General features: G+C 36.9%; 1 protein-coding gene across 2 annotated transcripts in view; it reads left to right on the top strand.

Annotated features, from left to right (window-relative positions):
- LOC127414708 (cryptochrome-1-like) overlaps window positions 1-20,044 on the top strand; it is a 40,648-nt gene that overhangs the window by 9,995 nt on the left and 10,609 nt on the right. For both annotated transcript variants that reach the window (XM_051652907.1, XM_051652906.1), the window contains exons 3-8: window positions 15,601-15,709; window positions 15,926-16,068; window positions 16,983-17,167; window positions 17,405-17,493; window positions 17,710-17,850; window positions 18,580-18,891. In XM_051652907.1, the coding sequence (XP_051508867.1) occupies window positions 15,601-15,709; window positions 15,926-16,068; window positions 16,983-17,167; window positions 17,405-17,493; window positions 17,710-17,850; window positions 18,580-18,891 (979 nt within the window). The remainder of the gene's footprint in view (window positions 1-15,600; window positions 15,710-15,925; window positions 16,069-16,982; window positions 17,168-17,404; window positions 17,494-17,709; window positions 17,851-18,579; window positions 18,892-20,044) is intronic.

Raw genomic sequence — 20,044 nt, forward strand, 5'->3', positions numbered from 1 at the left:
GAGAGTCTGGCACAAGGAAGGCCACGGTGCTCCTGAAGATGTTGCATTTAATCTGTTCTGTTTGTCAAGCTGATGTGTTTAAGTGACTATGTTCCTGTGAAGCTGATGAGTTTGTGAAGTTGTAAAGCATTGAAGTGGCCGATTAAAAGTCTTACCTGAGCCTAGAAAACCCAATTCCCTGTGTTCTCCTTCCCTTCTGCTGTGAAGTTGTTACAAACACCTATATCACCCATGTGAAAAACTAACTGCCCCATTAAACTTAATAGCTGGTTGTGCCACCTTTAGCAGCAACAACTGCAAGCAAAAACTTCCGATAACTGGAGTTCAGTCTTTCACATCGCTGTGGTGTAATTTTGGCCCACTCTTCTTTACAGAACTGCTTTAGCCACATTGGAGGGTTTTCGAGCATGAACTGTCCATTTAAGGTCCTGCCACAGCATCTCAAACGGGTTCAAATCAGGACTTTGACTAGGCCACTCCAAATCTTTAATTTAGCTTCTTTTGAGCCATTCAGAGGTGGACTTACTCCTATGCTTTGGATCATTGTCTTGCTGCATAATCCAGTTGCGCTTGAGCTTCAACTCACAGACTGATGACCGGACATTCTCCTTTAGGATTTTCTGGTAGATGTTACCCTCAATTATTACAAGCTGCCCTGGCCCTGAATCAGTAAAGCATCCCCACACCATCACACTACCATCACCATGCTTGACCGTAGGTATGATGTTCTTTATGTGGAATTCTGTGATTGATTTATGGCAGATGTAATGGGACCACTGTTTTCCAAACAGTTCCACTTTCAACTCATCAGTCCACAGAACATTCTCCCAAAAGGTATGAGGATCATCAAGGTGTGTTTTGGCAAAATTCAGATGAGCCTTAATGTTCTTCTGGGTTAGCAGTGGTTTTCGCCTTGCCACTCTTCCATGGATGTCATTTTTGGCTCAGAGTCATGAACAGTGACCTTTATTGACGCGAGAGAGACCTGCAGTTCTTTTGAAGTTGTCCTTGGCTTTTTTGTGACTTCCTGGATGAGTCCTCGCTGTGCTGTTGGAGGAATTTTGGAAGGTCAGCCTAGGGCTGCTCGAATATGGCAAAAATCATGATTACGATTATTTTCGTCAGTATTGAGATAACGATTATTTAACACGATTACTCATTGACTTTGGAAACATCATGCATTTATTGATCTTTAAAAAAAAAAAAAAAAAAAAAAAAAAAACGCATTTTTAACAGTGGATTTCCTTGAACTTGAAATGTAAACTGCACTGGGTAGGGGAGGAGACTATTGTCATATGATAATTATTTTATGTTATGTATGGTAGTCAAATAAAGAAAAACCTCCATCACCACCATTGACAGTTCATAGTTCTATGGAATGAGATCTACTTTTTCATCATGTTATTGCAGCAAGATCTACTATGTACAATAAAGGCTACACATCATCACAATACCAAAATTTCTGTAGTCGGTAGTGAAATTTGACAATTCTCAACACCAGCTTCAATACCACAAAAAAATAAATAAAAAAAATAACAAAGAAATACGTTAATTATTGAAGAATGGTTTCAAGTTTTTAATTATTCAAGACTAGTAAACAGTCAGTTATGAAATAACAATAAAAACAGCAATGAATAGAAATAATAGAACAAAAAATACAAATTAAGAAAATTCAGTGCTTTTTTAACAGCTATAAAAGTTTTTAACAGCAGTAGGCAGTAAGTATTCAAGTAAACATTCAGAATGAAATGCAACATAAAACTACTACTGGTCTTCACTGTATGATTATAATACAGTAAAACTTTTTAAGGCTACTAAAGTTACCCAGTCAAGAGCAGTGAGTGTTTTCTCGTTTTCTTGTTATGGTTGTTTGGTTATTGTAATGACACACTAGACGGCAGCAGGTCTATTAGCTTACATTTATACTTACAAGTACGACATTTTAATAACAAAATTTTCTCCGCTGTTTACATTCACTTTAGACATCACTCTCTGTGATTACATGAATACCTCACCAAGATGGGCGTTTTGGCAGAATTTTGAAATGTATTTGACCGTTCAGGTGCGCATTAGCGTGAGCATTTTCGGAACACGCGTGCATGTTCAGCAAACACACATATGCCGACTGTCAATCAAACGGCGCAGCTGTTGCTAGATCGCTAGTGAATTATAAAATTATGTGCTCTGGATTATTTTTTCGTTATTGACGTTTTAATCAGTCTGCTTGTCTGGTCGGGCAAGTAAAATTCTCTTTCACTTGCCCCTTCAAAAGTCCACTTGTCCCGGACAAGCATTAATGTCGAGCTCTGATTAAATATTGTATTTAATATTCTCAGATTAAAAAAAAAAAGTAAAACATTATAGCTCCTAAAGTAAATGTACATTGTTTTAAAGGAGTTTTGGATATTATTTTGGAAAACAAGCCAAAAAAAGACGTATTTTGTTCCAGTGTATAATGGGCTAAGACTACACTCTCTCACCTTTATGTTCACTTTGATCCATCTTTAACTCACAAAAAACAAACATTCTCTTCTTAATAGAGCTGCGTATCACCGATTTTCTTCATGAAAAGATACGCACAGTGAACGTGACACATATTATGATTCACTATGTTGCGAGGCATCACATTATAATCTAGCTGCAGCAAACGCGCACGAGTGACGAGCATCCCCGCGCCAGAGTGTGCATCAGCCAGGAGAAGATTCAATCTCTTCCCCGGTCACTTCACACAACTCATAGACGCGGCACTAACCACACAGAGAAATGTCAGTTTCTGAGTTTATTTTCATAACCCACTTTCTTATTATTTGAACTTTTTTTTTTAATCTCGATTATCTTGTTTTCATAATCGTTGGAAGTCAAAATCTTAATTGAAAATAAAATTCAATTAATTGTCCAGCCCTAGGTCAGCCACTTCTGGGAAGGTTCACTGCTGCAAGTTTTTTCCATTTGGAGATAATGGCTCTCACTGTGGTTCTTTGGAGTCCTTTGAAATAGCTTTGTAATCCTTCCCAGACTGATGCATTTCAATCTCCATTTTCCTCATAATTTCTGGAATTTGTGAGACCTTTTAGCCAACTTCATGCTGCTGAAAAAGTTCTATTTAGGTGTTGATTTGATTGAACAATTTTGATTGGTCTGGGTGTGTCTAGTCCAGCTGAACCCCATTATGAATGCAGTTTCATAGATTTGGGGATTTAGTAACAAAGAGCAAATTTTTTTTCACACAAGCCCAGTTGGTATTTGATTACTTTTGCTGCAATAAATAACATTATCATTTAAAAACTGTATTTTGTGTTTACTCAGATTGCCTTTGTTTTATGTTAGATTTTGTTTGAATTTTTGAAACAATTTAGTATGAGATACACACAAAAAAAGAAAAGAAAAAAAAAGAAATCAGAAATACTTTTTCACAGCACTGACTATTTTTTTTATAGCATTTATTCATCTTTGTTAATGTTAATTAATAATTAAAAAAACAATTGTCCATTGTTAGATGTTATTTCATAGTGCATTAACTAATGTTAACATAAACAACTTTTTATTTTAAAATTGCATTGCTGTATGTTGGAATTAATATTAACTAAGATTAATAAATGCTTAATAATAAGTATTGTTCATTCAGTTGTTAGTTCATGTTAACTAATGTTAACAAATGGGATCATCACAGGAGCATCTACCATGAACATTAACTACCATGTCACAGGAACATCCTGTCGACAGTGATCATAAAGGTGTTGCCCAACCCCTTTATGCACCTTCTTACTTGATACAACCACATTTGTACAAATACAGAACTATCATATTCTCTATTTTCCTCAGATTTATGATGGTATATAGTAATGGTTCTTGCTGAATTTGCTTCAGGAATCAGGAGCCAGATTTTATATTAGACATAAAGTGGCACCCAACATAGTATTGTTTCACATACTAAAGTTATATTTAAAAATCCTTAAATCCTTTAAAAATGACTTATTAATATTACCATGAACTGCATAGGCCCAACAGCATACAAAATAATTAGTATGACAATGGCAGAATAAGTAAATTGATAATTTATTTACAGTAGGTTTAAATTTAGGACACCTGTTGCTTTTATGAAAGTGATGCGGGCGGTCAGATATGCTCATGTGTGTCTATTTTCATCCAGTGAATACACATGGAGGAATCTGACCAAATGGCCATGTAGATCGATCCATTTTGCCGTAGCAGTCAGTCGTAGGGAAAGTAGGCCAAGTTGAAGACGAGCAGATGCTTCGCTCGCAGAGGAAAAGCAGACAATCTGTCTCAGAGCTTGTTATTCAACTCTGCTCACCTACTGAATGGATCAAATTTGATCTGACTGGATAAAAATGAGAGCTAATTCACCAGATTAAAAGATGAAGCACCTGTGAGTGGATTTGTCAATGTCAGCTGCAGTGTTCAGATGGCCTTTGCAGTCTTACTTAAAACACCTATTGAACATAGGTAATGTACAGAAAATGCAGGGACATTTCAGGTCACATTTTGCAATCAGCCCTTAATAGGAATCTGCACTAAATACACAAAAAGTGGCCTATGAAATCTGCTTAATTTTTTTAATATATATATATATATATAATTATTTTATTTTTATTTTTATTTTCACAAATTCTGTATTCACCCCCACATAGAATTCAGTGTAAGTTATAATGAATCTATTTTCCGGCTGCACCTGAATGAGAGATATAGAAATGTGCATTTTCTGGTATTTTTAGTATTTGCTTAATTCCCTTATTTAGATGTATGTGATTTAAATTAAAGTGCACATGACCATGGTAATCTCAGATAATCATGATTAAAGCAAGTCATCGCAGTCAGGCGTTTATATATCTTAGCAAGTTCTAAATTATATATAATTCTTAAGGCGTCAAGGTGTACTTTCTTAGTGCTTGATTTTAAGGATTGATCGGCATGGAATGATTGATAAAACAGATAAAACTAATAAATGAATTACTGTCATGTAAAAGACATTTAAAATTACCCGATTTTTATTCTGAATGGATAAATATATGAACAGTCTCATTTCAAACAGGAATGCACACTATGCACAGTATTTTCTTTATTTCACGAGTGGGTTTCTTACAGTAATCACTGTAACATTGCAATTCATCTAAGCAAGTTCTGTATGGCTTCTTTAGATTTAACATTTGCTTGCAAATTTGCAACAATGCAATATCAGTTACAACATTGAAGTAGAAATATAAGGGAAATGACTAACTAAAATAATAATGAAATAATAAAGGCATGATTTTTAATCTTCTATAGATAGTCAGCAAGCTTGATTAATATAGTTACCCATTCATGTGAAAATGTAATAGATTTTTTGGAAAGAATAACACTCAATTCACACAAAATCAAACATGTTTCCGTCCAAGCACTTAAGCAACAGCATTATACCAGACTTTTAGTTTAAACATTTTAATAAAAAATGTAAATAATACAGAAGATAAATAAATGTCAGAAAATGACTGAAATATAGCAGAACGCTGCACTCTGACAATTTAAGGATTTGCCAGCTATCATGTCTCTGGTGTTATCAATAATTCAACGTATTTTATCTGTTGGAACAGTTCTCTGGTGATAATTTAGATTTTCTTCTTACAACTAACCAATATTTAACTTCTATTTCATGTTTTTATGGAATTATGAAACTTGTGGCATATGACAGCTGGCTGGATTGTCGCATCCCATGTAGTTTTACTAAATGCAAACATCCTGCAGAAACATTTCTTCAGAGAATTCTCTCATTGCCATCCTTGGACATTACATGTGTGGTCTGTCGGCACCGAATTCTGCGTTGATCAACGTGATCAAATCATCTAATTTAGTTTGCTACATGATAAATTCACTCTTAATCATTTAATTGTCAGGTTATTTAACTTATCATGCCACTGCATCAGCCAGCCATTGCCCCCGGACTTGTTTTGCTTACAAAAATGGCACTGGCACTGTTGCGTGACGTCATTGCGTTCTAAGATGATCCGTATTGATTGTTCCGGCATCAGTCATTCCAGCTCTTGTGATTGGTCACGAGTTCATAGGCCCCACCCAGCACCAGTAGTCTGCTCTCTCGCATCTTGGTTTGCAAGCGCACAAGTGAGTTTTGCATAAAAGTTGTTGCAAAAGTCAAGGCGAGGAGATTTGAAGTTGCAGTGGCAGATCTGAGAGGTTGTAAATGCCGATTTGTGGTTGTACCGCGAAAGTGAATTAAAGTACAAAAGTAAGTATGTAATACAAGCTTGTGTCTATCATTGTATTTATATGAATGTAATTTTACCCATTTGTGACTATTTGTCTGCAACTTTGAATTCAAAACACAGGCTTTGGATTATTGTCTGTAAGTGCAGATTGCAGCATTCAGCTACAGATTTTTATTTTACAAGTTTTCACATCTGGGCTGTGAGTGTAAATTTCAACTTACAAGTACAAATATTTATTGTACGAGTTCTCAACTTCAAATCCACAAGCTCTCGAGTTTTGCAACAGATTTACCTTCATATCCCTACACTCTCAAACTGATTATATATTTGTAAATAACTGAATATTTTGCAATAAAATGTAAATATATTCAAATATAATCAATAGTTTTATATTTTTCAATCATTTTTAATTCAATTACATCATCCTTAATGCTTCGTGGGATTGTAGTTCATTCCCCATTAAAGACAGTCTTGTACCTTAGTCTTTTTGTCCAATTCTTTTTTTTTTTAATTTGATTATGGTGTGATTCACCTCTGAGCTGGTTGGTTTTGTTCATGGCTTAGAACTCTTTTATGAGGGATTTTATGAAAAGCCTATGAAAAACATGAATGGGAAAAATACTTACAGAACATAGACAGCTGAAACGTATCAGAGAACTGTTCTATTGCTATTGTTCTAACTGCTCTATTGCAACAAAATTAATTTACTTGCTTGGAGAACAAATTATAAAGAGAGTTAGCAAATTCAGGTCAGGTTCGGGCTTCAATTTAATGCCCATGCAGACCTCCACTCCACTTGAGTCAAACACTGCTCAAATTAGCTGGGAATAATGTCCACAGTGAGCTATAAGCCTAAATAGCACAGTACATAGATCTTCAAATCATAAAATCACTCAAAGTAAAAAAATAAATAAAACTGTCACTGCCTACATCATAGTATTCTACATATTAAAATACTTAATTTAAGTGCCAACCTTGATATGTGCTCTGCCCGACCAGGTTCACATTTCAGTGAGGCAGCGGACGCTAGTATTTTCATGTGGAGATACCCTGCTGTGGTTTATAAGCCTCTTCGGGATGCTTTAGATTTTAAATGGTTTAGCATTTAACTTGTGGAATTATTATCTACACACCAGAGCAAAAGGGATAAAAACATTGGATTTCTATTTATCAAGGGCTGAAACTTTATCAAGTGCCTGGTGAAAAACAATCTAGAATCATGTGTAACAATGAACAGTCACGTGAATTCTTCTTTGCAATGTGAACTTCTTCAGAAAGTCCTATCTTTGGCCGCATTTACACTGTCAACCAGTTTCGTTTTTTAACGGATATCTAGCACAGATCAGATGTTGTTGTTTGCGTGTAAACAGCAAAAACACTTATGAGATCTGTTTTTTTGCATCCGATCTGAACCACTTCCAAATGTGGTTTTAAATCAGATACACATTTGATATCTAGACATCTGACCTGCTCTTAACACACACATCTGATTCTTCTTGTACTTTTAACATTAAAATCTAAGAATTTTCATTTATATCTGTGCGTTTATAACATTATTGTCAAACAATTGTGAAATGCCAAGCACACATTTACACCCACTCCTCGCTTCAGGCAAAATCATGCTGCTCTGCTTCCACTCCACTCCGCTCACCAGTGGCGGGTCGTGCATTTAAAGTCTAGGCCTTCAGTGTGATTCAATGAGTTTCACAATGAGAAAGACACCCTATGCCTTTGGGCATCATACATTATGTCGCAGCTAACTAATAATACAAATTATTATATTTTTTTAATATTTTAAAAACACGTCCACGCACGAAAGCCAGAACTTGAAACGACACTTAATGCTCAAGCAAGCCCAAACAGACATTCAAAAATCATAATTTTTCATATGAATCTATCAAGGAGGTCTATAATACCTGGAAAAATATATCTAATAGTATTTGCAATTTAAATGTTGCTTGCAATATATTATATTTCGTCAGGGTACACGGTTATGCTGCGTTCCATTCAAGTTGGATGTGGGATATTCTTACTTGATATCTCCGACCATAAATGCATTCCATTCCCCGATATTCGGAAGATGACGACAAAGGAAACAAAACTGCAACACTCCCGTTAGCTTAGCAGGGGTTTGACTCTCATTAGAGATGTCTCCTAGCAACCCAACTGATAAACAATGCTGCAGCGCTAGCATTTGTGCTTCAGGTGTACGATTATCAAAATAGATGATAATGTTTTATACACCTGTTTCTGCAGGCATTTGTTAAACAAGCTTTAATATCATGTAATGTGGAAACAGACTCATTTATCGATATTACTTAATAAAGTGAATGTTTATCACTTACTTTGTATATCTCCCTGAGTGTCGACATTTTTGTGTGACATCATGCCCCTGCATCTCGGCGAAATTGGAGTTGAGAATTTCTGCACGAGCCTACAAGTTGTAATTCTGACTTCAAGATGCATTCCATTGCACTTTTCCTAGTAGGAAGTTGTAAAATCTGACTTTCCGAGTTGAATGGAATGCAGCACTACTTTTCAAAACTTGATCCGACACTGAATGCTCCAGCAGCCTAATTTACCCTAAACTCCTGATGTTGCTATAACAATGCAAAAAGCACTTACCAATTTACTTGAAGTGAAAATCAGTCCTCCTTTCCTGTTTAATAAATTAAGCAATCACATGGTCATGCAGAACAGCTCGTGTTTTTAAATCCATAAGGATCTCTTTCTCATCGGCGATAGCGACAGTGATGACAGCCAACTCGTCAGCCAGATCTCGCACTCTTCGCTTTCAAATGACATCACTTAAAGCGTGATTGCGTCACTCAAGGCCAGCTAGAAGACCTCGACCGGGACATATCCTAAAGATCACACCCACCAAGAACAAATAAATCAGTCTGATTGGCTGATGAATCTGACTTTAGTTGCTCATTCATTTGCACTGTTGAGGGATTCTGAAGAAATTCTGAAGGCCTGACGGGGTAGAGCTCAAACTCACGTGCTGCTTCGGGCATGGGATTTGTGAAACAGCTGTCGCACTTCGCTTGTAAACATCAAGGAATACATTTTGACTGGATGAACTTTCATTTTTCTCTATTTGTTTATAGATTAATTAAGAGTGGAAAGCGATCAAAAATACATAGGCAAAAAGGTGACTGAGAATGAAAGGATGAAAAATATTTATTTATTTGGCATGAGAAGGAGGCTTGGCTAGCCCTGAGAATTCATCACTGCCGCTCACATACTCTGTGTTGGGGGTCGGGTCAAGTTTAAGACCTCTATTGCACGTGAAGATTAAGCAGTGGTTCTCAACCCTGTTCCTGGAGACACACACACCCCCCCCACCCCCCCAACACTACACATTTTGGATATGTCCCTAAGCCAACACACCAAAATCAACTCATCAGCTCGTTAGTGGAGACTCCAAGACCTGATTTGGGTGTGTCAGAAAAGGGAGGCTCCAGGAACAGGGTTGAGAACCACTGTATTAACGAATATTGATTTTGCTGCATCGAACGGTTAACCAAAAAACAACTATCCGTGCACATCCCTCTTAAACAAGCCATGTCAAACACCACTTTTCATTCAACTTTCATTCAAGCAGTTTATAGCTACACTTTAGGGTTTGGGTTCCGTGTTAAGTAATTACCATTTGGATGAAAACATGGTCCTCCTCCTCGTGTAAATTATATCAAACATCTTGTATAACTGATAATATGAACTATAGCTGATTAGTTACAACCTGATAACCTTAAATTGGTTAACTTTCAGAAATGAAAGTTGGGGATAGTTCACACAAAAATGAAAATTCTGTCATCATTTACTCACCCTCATGTTGTTGCAAACCAGCATGACTTTTTTTTTTTTTCTCTCCATGGAATACATAGGGAGATGTTCAGCAGAATGTTAGGGACTGACAGCCTCAGTCACCATTCACTTTCATTACATTGTTTTTCCCATGTGGAGAGTGTTGTTGTGGTTAAAAAGAGGTCACTGGGATAATGTTATGCCTTCCAGTGGTGAAATCGTGCACACTTTGAATCTAGGCCAGGCCACTTACATAAGGAATAATGTATGACAGGGCAGAGTCCAGGAAAATACGTTTGTTTCCCATCCTCATCCTCTCTGAAGCTATTATTTTGTAGCTTTATTCTGTCTGATTCTTTTGGATTTTATGAATGGAGGTATGAATGTGTTTGATTATGTGTGTGTGTTTGTGACTAAAATTGCAGTTTGTGCTGTTGTGTCGACTGGTCAGCCAGTATCTGGAGCATTGGAAGCTTTGTCCCTGACGGGTCCCTAATCAGGGCTTTGGTTACAGACAGTTTGAATTTGAGCTCAGTCAGGACTCTAGGACCAAATAACACAGAGATGGAAGCTTGGACGGGCCTTTCAGACAAATGCTACTGTATAACCGTATTAATAAAAAGAACAAAGCGTTCTGTAAAGGTAGGGCCATAGACAGGACATGTTGTTAGAGTGGGCCTCCAAAATAATAATAATAATAATAAATTCTATCCTATTGGCTCAGTGATATTTCATATTATACAAAATTCTGCAATGTAATTGGATGGCTGTGAATACCAACTGGGTGGGCTGTGCCTACTTCGTCCCACCTGAAAGGTACATGTTTTGTGCAAAGTGTTTATTTTTATTTTTTTTTTTTTACAGAGGAGGTTTCTTAATTTTAGAAAAAAGTTGGTAAAGGAATATTTTGGGTTCAATACAAGTTAAGCTCTATTGACAGCATTTGTGGCATAATGTTGATTATCACAAAAAATAATTTTGACTTGTCCCTTGTTTTCTTTTTTTTCTTTAGATTTTCTCCCCATTTTTCCTCAATTTGGAATGCCCAATTCCCAATGCGCTATAAGTCCTCGTGTTGGCGTAGTGACTCGCCTCAATCCGGGTGGCGGAGGACGAATCTCAGTTGCCTCTGTGCCTGAGACCGTCAATCCGTGCATTTTATCATGTGGCTTGTTGAGCGCGTTACCGTGGAGACCTAGTGCGCGGGAGGCTCACGCTATTCTCCGCGGCATCCACGAACAACTCGCCACGCGCCCCACCGAGAGCGAGAACCACGTTATAGTGACCAGGAGGAGGTTAACCCAACATGACTCTACCCACCCTAGCAACTGGGCCAATTGGTTACTTAGGAAGCCTGACTGGAGTCACTCAGCACGCCCTGGATTTGAACTTGTGACTCCAGGTGTGGTAGTCAGCGTCTTTACTTGCTGAGCTACCCAGGCCCCCCATCCCTCATTTTCTTTAAGAAAAGCAAAAATCTGGGTTACAGTGAGGAGAAGTGAATGGAGCCAATTTTTGGAGGGTTTAAAGACAGAAATGTGAAGCTTTTAATTTTATAAAATCACTTACATTAATAATAAATTATAATATTATATTATATATATTATATTATAATTATAATTAATAAAACTTGTGTATTATTTGAGCTGTTAAGTTTAAACCTTCATTTTTACAATCACTTTCATGTCAGTGAAGCTGTAAAATTGGCTATAACTTTTCACAGAAAAGGTTAGTGAGGGATTTATCCCACTAAAATCACGTTAACATGCATATTGTTTGTCTTGTGGCTGTACTTTTGAAACAGTGAGTATTTTAACATTTACGTATTGACCCCATTCACTTCCATTATAAGTGTCTCACTGTAACCCAGATCTTTGGCTTTTTTTTTTTTTTTTTTTTAAGAAAAGGAGGGACGACTCAATTTATATTTGTGGTAATCAATGTTATGCCATAAATGCTGTCATTTATGCATGAATTGAGCTTAATTTGTATTGAACCCGGAATATTCCTCTGAGTAACTTAAAAAAACCCTGTACATAAGTAAAAATATACTGTATGTTTGTGGCAGCATTTTTTCTCATCCAAAACTGGCAAGTAATTTTTTAATACGTTAAGTATTTAAAAATGTTTTGAAGAGTCCCAAGTCCCAAGAAGAATTAAAAGATTGCCAATTAACTTTCAGAAATGAAAGTTGGGGATAGTTCATCCAATTCATTAATTTAGGACATATCTGATTTATTTATGAACGAGTGTTCCTCAGTAAATGCTACTTTAGTACCTAATGTGTCTTTAGCTGGTGAGGTAGCAGGAAGACAGATGTGAAGAGAAAAAATAGCAGCTAAGCTCCTAACTTCTAAACAGGTCATGAATGAAGAGATCTGTGAATGGAAACTCAGAGCATCTGTTAGAAACAAGGACAGCAAACTAATGAGGCCACCATGCAGTATAATTTGCTGACACTAGGGGGCTGAGTGTATGTTTGGGCTTTAAATCATTGAACAATGTCTGTTGTAATATAGATTTTATAAATAATATAAAAGATAATATAAAAATGACTATGTTGGTGTCTCCTTGACAAATTAAGTTTATTTTAAAGTCGTCATTTTTATTTTTATAGCGCCTTTCAAAACACACATCGTTTCAAAGCAGCTTTACAGAAGGTCAGGCATTAACAGAAGACAAAACTGTAATATCTATAATGTCTTCATTGCATAAAGCATCAAGGCCATGCGTTATAGTGATTATACCACAGTTAGGGAGGTTCTTAGGCATGGCGAGAAGCACTGGGTGAAAAAAATACTTTAACCATGATAAAATCACTGCAACTCACAGCTTCAAGTGACTTATTGCTTTAAAAAAAGGTATTATAGTTCACTAGCTCTGCCCCCCTTGGATAATGAATTGAAGATTTCCTTGAACTGCATGATTTTCAGTAAAATTATTTTCATAAAGTGGTAAAAATGTAAGAAATATTTTTATTATCATTGCATGGGCTGGAATTAAGTTTGACATTGCAAAAATGTATTCCTAATGCACAATGCCTTGTGCAGTTTCTCCACATCCATGCACACAACAACGTCTGATACTTGACATCCTCACCTTGCAGCAGTAACTTGAGCCGTTTTATACTTAACAGTACACCCACAACCATGACACATGTTGTGTGCCTTGTACATGCAATTGAGCAATGTCTTGTGACGTTACTTCAGGTGCCCTGGCAACTTCACCGATTTGGATGATGCCAGCCGCGGCACCTGACTGTGACAATATAACTATGTAATTTCTGCATAAAAAGAAGTGCTTTTTCTCTTTAAAGCGGCCATGACATTTTTAAATGCTTATAATGTTATCAAAGTTTTTTGCACAAAAAAAACAGTCAAATATTTGTAAAACATGATAATTTTCCATCCTCATTCTGACCCTCTGTCAGAAACGCTCGGTTTTAGGCTGCTTCTCCTTTAAAATTTGCAAGTAAACACTCACTGTTCTGATTAGCTAACGTTATTGCATCGGAAAAATAGTATCCACACCCTCCGCTGTGTATATAAGTAAATTACTACACCTTAATATATTTATTTTCACTCTGAAATTTTTCACACATAATAAAATTATTCAACTCAAACAAATATTTTTTTATTCATTTATGTATTGATTTAATAATCAGCAGTGTAATTATGATATGCTTGGTGTTGGTGTCCTAATCAGAGGTTACTTAGCAATAAATGATGGCTTACTGTTTACTACAAACACACTGATAAACAAAAGATAAGAAATAAATGGTTTACTTACCGGCATTACTGCAGGGTGCAATAGAGCTGTTCAGCTTGTAGTCCAAAAACCCAGAAGAGAATTCGCCTTGGGTCCCCTCTGGATTTTCCTATGGGTTTTTATAATGGGGTTTTTGAACTAATGAGAAAAATGAAGTCTGTGGTAAATTTTACTTTACGATACGTGGACGTATTGTTGTACAACATAAATAACACACAGTCATACCTCAAACGTGAATTTTTAAGCTGTATTGAATTTCATACTTTAAAAAAATAAACACGGCGGCTTCAAAATTCACGTTTGAGGCATGACTGTGTGTAATTTATGTTGTACAACAATACGTCCACGTATTGTTAAGTAATGTTTATGACAGACCTTATTTTACACATATGCTGAAAAACACCATTATAAAAACCCATAGGAAAATCCTGAGGAAACCCATGGCGAATTAGACTTCTGGGTTCGCCTACAAATTGAAGTCACGGCTGAACAGCTCTGTAGATGAATTACTCTGATGTCACATGCATCTTTCAATAAAAGACAATTGAAAAGTCTGCTGCATATTGTGAGTGATTCACAAAAGAGTCCGCTGTAAAATGTGCTGAACAAACATGTAATCGCGCATTGTAGCGATCAGGCACGCTGTTAAAAATAAGCCATTTATTCCTAATGCTGGGATCCCTCTGTGCAGTTTCTCCACATCCATGCACACAACAACGTCTGATACTTGACATCCTCACCTTGCAGCCGTAACTTGAGCCGTTTTATACTTAACAGTACACCCACAACGATGACACATGTTGTGTGCCGTGTACATGCAAATGAGCAGTGTCTTGTTACGTCACGAACACACAGATTTAAAAACTAGATGTTTCAGCAGGGTAACTATAAATGCTCTTATAAGACTGGGGAGGTTTTGAGTTCTTAAACTTACAGTATGTTTTTATAGTACAGTTACCGCTTATATGTCTTAATATCAAGGACAAATTTATTCTCCATTTCATGACCCCTTTGAAGAAATTGTTAATTACTTAAATACACTCACAGAGCACTTTATTAGAAACACTATGGTCCTAATAATTTGCCGACATGGTCTTCTGCTGTTGTTGCCCATCCGCCTCAAGGTTTGATGTGTTGTGCATTCTGAGATGCTATTCTGCTCACTACAATTGTACAGAATGGTTATCTGAGTTACCGTAGCCCTTCTGTCAGCTCAAACCAGTCTGGCCATTCTTTGTTGACCTCTCTCATCAACAAAGCACTTCCATCTGCAGAACTGCTCACTCATTGGATGTTTTTGTTTTTGGCACTCTAGAGACTGTTGTGTGTGAAAAACCCAGGAGATCAGCAGTTACAGAAATACTCAAACCAGCCCATCTGGCACCAACAATCATGCCATGGTCGAAATCACTGAGATACAATTTTTTTTCCCCCATTCTGATGGTTGATGTGAACATCAACTGAAGCTCCTGACCCGTATCTGCTTGATTTTATGCATTGCACTGCTGCCACATGATTGGCTGATTAGATAATCACGTGAATACGTAGGTGCACAGATGTTCCTAATAAAGTGCTTGAGTGCATGTTGCTACAGCAGTTGATAAGGTAGGATTGGTCAGTAATATTTTTAGGTGGGGTCAATTGAATAACCTCTTGCTTGATGAACTTTAGAAATTTACAGTCATGTTTCAAAATGTTCTACCAGAATTTACCTTTGCAATTTGACTGCAGAAACAAACCTAAACACACATAATGTTCATTCTTTATTATATTAGAATAATGTTTGTTTCTTCCCTGACAGATTTCTCCTGCAGTGCCTGGATGATCTTGATTCCAATCTACGAAAACTCAATTCCCGCCTTTTTGTCATCCGAGGACAACCAGCCAATGTTTTTCCACGCCTTTTCAAGGTTAAAGTCTGCAGTTTCAGAATACTGCTTTCAGTCTTTAAAAATTTTATTGTTTCACGAAAGACTTACTTGTACACAGAACATAAGCTGCATATATCTCTATTTTGACTATGTCAGTAGCTTTTCAAAATCAATACACTCTCATTTACTGAAGTTCAATACACCGGATAGAGTGTTCTGCATATCTAGTATTTTCCTTTGGATCTGTTCCTGCAGGAGTGGAATATATCCAGGTTGACCTTTGAGTATGACTCTGAACCATTTGGGAAGGAGAGGGATGCAGCTATTAAGAAGCTTGCTATGGAGGCTGGGGTTGAAGTCATCGTCAAGACTTCACACACCCTTTATAACCTTGATAAGTAAGAGCGACTCATTTCCTTAGTGTTGAAGTGTGTATAATTCTTGTGCCACCACTAGCATCACCAAACGGAATTGTAAAAATAATGACTGTTTTCTAATAGGTTTCCTGAATATTCCCCCCTTCTGCCATTGGCCATAGATGATGCCATGGCATTTTTTGAGCTAGTGAGCACGTTTGCATGCACGTTCTTACACCGATTATGCTTAATTAGCCAACAACGCATGTGGTCATGTAAACGCAATAAACGGCGTTCCTTTATTGGTGTAAGGTCATAAATGGCGTAAGAATAAACTGGTCAACACCAGTAGATTTTTGCCCATTAAGCTGATTTAGCGTGGAAGTAAACACCTTTACCCGTGTTCTCACTGGCTTATCCAGTGTGTGCACGTGTTGAACGCATGTCTCTTCACGGTTTGTCATCAAAAGCAGAGAATAACGTGATTATTTCAAATCTCATGTAAACATGGTTTTCTTGCTTTGTCAGATTTTTTTAAATAAACTGATTTTTGGGAGTAATCAGCATATTGGTGTGCAAGTAAACATGCTCAATGTCGCTATGTCAGAATATCCAAACAAACATGTCCATATTTGGGGAAATTAACCTACAAATGGATTAATTATTGTTTTCTCTGCATATAAAGCTGGGATGGGAAAATATTTTATCATTGATATTATTACACACATCACCTTTAATGATCTTTGCTTGTTTAATATCTAAAATTTAGTTCTGATATAAGTTTATCAAACTAATTAGCAAAATTAAATACTTGAAAGCACAGCCAGCTGCCTAAATTGTCATTTCCTTATGAAGATTTTAAATTCTTGTAAATAAATCTTAAATATGTGAAGGATGGTAGCATACAGGAAGAAAGACAATGCTATTATTTTTATTTATGCTCCACATCATTCCAGGATCATTGAACTGAATGTTGGTCAGCCTCCCCTCACCTACAAACGTTTCCAGACTCTAATCAGCCGAATGGACCCACCAGAGATGCCAGTGGAAACCCTCTCCAATACCATCATGGGCTGCTGTGTCACACCTGTCTCTGAAGACCATGGGGACAAATATGGTGTGCCCTCCCTGGAGGAACTAGGTGAGCTGAATGTCAGGTTTGCAGGTAAAATGTTATGACCAATTTATGTAAAAATGCATGGTAAATCCAGGGGTTCACATATGTTTTCCTGCAACTGTAGACTTGGCCTAAAGAGCCATGCACAGTATCCATTTCCTGTGACCTAACAATTCACGAGTTTCATAAACTGCAACTGGATAACCCATTAGGTTATGCAGGATTAGTATTGGTTCTCTAATTTGCATTATCTTGTCCCAGGATTTGACATTGAGGGACTGCCTTCTGCTGTCTGGCCAGGTGGTGAAACTGAGGCATTAACGAGGATTGAGAGGCATCTGGAAAGAAAGGTGTGATCACATAAGATTCACAGTTACAAACCACTATAGCAGACTCATTTCATTTGACTTTTCGAACACATAATGTATATTTGAACTAGCACCATTTAAACGTAAAATTGTAAATCCAACATTGTTTTAAAAACCCTTAAATTGCTACCATGTGTTTATTATTAAGAGATTTTAATCCAGACTTTACCCTTTCCCTGCTCATTTATGTTTTGCCAGGCTTGGGTTGCAAATTTTGAAAGACCCAGAATGAATGCCAACTCTTTGCTGGCCAGTCCGACTGGCCTGAGTCCCTACCTCCGTTTTGGCTGCCTCTCCTGCCGCCTCTTCTATTTCAAACTCACAGACCTCTACAGGAAGGTAATAATAATTTATTTGTTTATATTTTCAAATTGAGTTGGACAAGATAGTGATTAAAAAGCAATCAACCAGTGCCCAGAATGCATGGGAACTCCAATACTTTTTTTTTTAAAGCATCACAGGTGTGTCACCTCATAAAGTTGGTTAAGAGAATGTGTACAGAGCTGTAATCTATTATTGGCAAAGGATGACTTTTTTGATGAAGATAAAATGTAAGATAGTTTGTTTTTCACTACATAACTCCCATATTTCCATTTGTGTTATTTCATAGTTTGAATGACTAATGAAAAATTGTAATAAGAAAGAAAGAGTGTGTCGAAACTGGTAGCATTTATTTATACTATTCTTATTGTTGAGAACTGTGATGACTGTATGATAGCTTATTTAATATATAAATTAACTTGCTAATTTTAGTACATTTATTATACGAGCTGAAATTCAGTTCACATTCCTATTTCTTTAAACAATTATTAAAATGTATCCTGTTAGATCTTGATGATAACCGTACATAGCTGTTTGGAATTTATGCTTTTAATTAAACATTTTGGGCATTTTCAATGAAGTCCAGGCAGCCTGTTGTTACTTTTGGGTACTACATAGTTAGTTTTACTGCTAAAGAATATAATGTGCTATCTGTCAAAGAGAGCATCTGCTAAACAAATGGATTCAACTGTAAATATTTAAATAGATTTATAGATTTAACAGATTTCTGTGAAATTCTCTTTGCAGGTAAAGAAAACCAGCACTCCTCCTCTCTCTCTCTACGGTCAGCTGCTGTGGAGGGAGTTTTTCTACACTGCTGCTACCAACAACCCATGCTTTGACAAGATGGAAGGCAACCCAATCTGTGTGCGTATCCCCTGGGACAAGAACCCAGAGGCCTTGGCCAAGTGGGCTGAAGCCAAGACTGGTTTCCCCTGGATTGATGCCATAATGACCCAGCTGAGGCAGGAGGGCTGGATCCACCACCTGGCCCGTCACGCTGTGGCTTGTTTCCTCACTCGAGGAGACCTGTGGATCAGCTGGGAAGAGGGCATGAAGGTGCATCTTTTACACATGGGATATATGAATTTTTTCTTGCAGAATTGGTTATAGAGTAGGATCAACTTTTATTTAGGTTAGTTTTATTTAAAGGGATAGTTCACCCAAAAATGAAAATGTTCTTAACATTTACTCACCCTCATGCCATGCCAGATGTGGATGACTTTCTTTTTTCTGCAGAACACAAACTAAAGATTTTTAGAAGAATATCTCAGCTCTGTAGGTCCATACAATGCAAGTGAATGGTGATCAGACCTTTCAAGCTCCAAAAATCACATAAAAGCAGCATAACAGTAATCCATATGACTCCAGTGGTTAAATCCATATCTTCAAAATCGATATGATACAGTAACTGTGTGTGAGAAACAGATCAATATTTAAGTCCATTTTTACTATAAGTCTCCACTTTCACATTCACATTCTGAAAGGTCTAGTCACCATTCACTTGCATTTAAAGGACCTACAGAGCTGAGATATTCTTCTAAAAATCTCAGTTTGTGTTCAGTCACACACATCTGGGATGGCATGAAAGTGAGTAAATGATGAGAGAATTTTCATTTTTGGGGGAACTATCTCTAAGGCAATAACATGTTCATTTATTTCTAATTTTAAGAGGACCATTTATTTATTTACTCCTACAAATCTTGTCCAGTCTTCACCAAATTTCAATCATATGATCTCCAGACTAGGCCACAAAAAAAGTTATCAATTCGATTTTTGATATACCAAACCGTTACAGAGAATTCACCTTATAAATTTGACAATGAGGACACCAAAAAGGAAGTAAGGCTGTTTCTTTACAATGCTTTGAGCTATTGTAACAAAATTGGTATATGTCATTGCTATCAATCTCTGAGGGTACCTGAGAAGTTTGGGGACAGCACCACCTAGTCGTCAGGAAATGGCAGAAAATGCAATATTTGCTCAAATCATTTATTCATTAAAAATTTCCTAAATTCTGAAGTGTCTTCAGATTCCTTAGGTTATACAGAGTACACTTGGATCTGATGTTGTTGTGCTTGGCCCAGATAATTGCTGCTTGCAGCTCTATTTTATCATGGCTTTTGCAGAATTTTTACACATTTGCCAAAGATTTGCGCCCCTATGCTGTTGTAGGAAAAACTGAGAAGCATTGGAAATCGTTGTGGAATCG

Source organism: Myxocyprinus asiaticus, chromosome 24 (genome assembly GCF_019703515.2).
Source record: "Myxocyprinus asiaticus isolate MX2 ecotype Aquarium Trade chromosome 24, UBuf_Myxa_2, whole genome shotgun sequence".
Classification (NCBI taxonomy): domain Eukaryota; kingdom Metazoa; phylum Chordata; class Actinopteri; order Cypriniformes; family Catostomidae; genus Myxocyprinus; species Myxocyprinus asiaticus.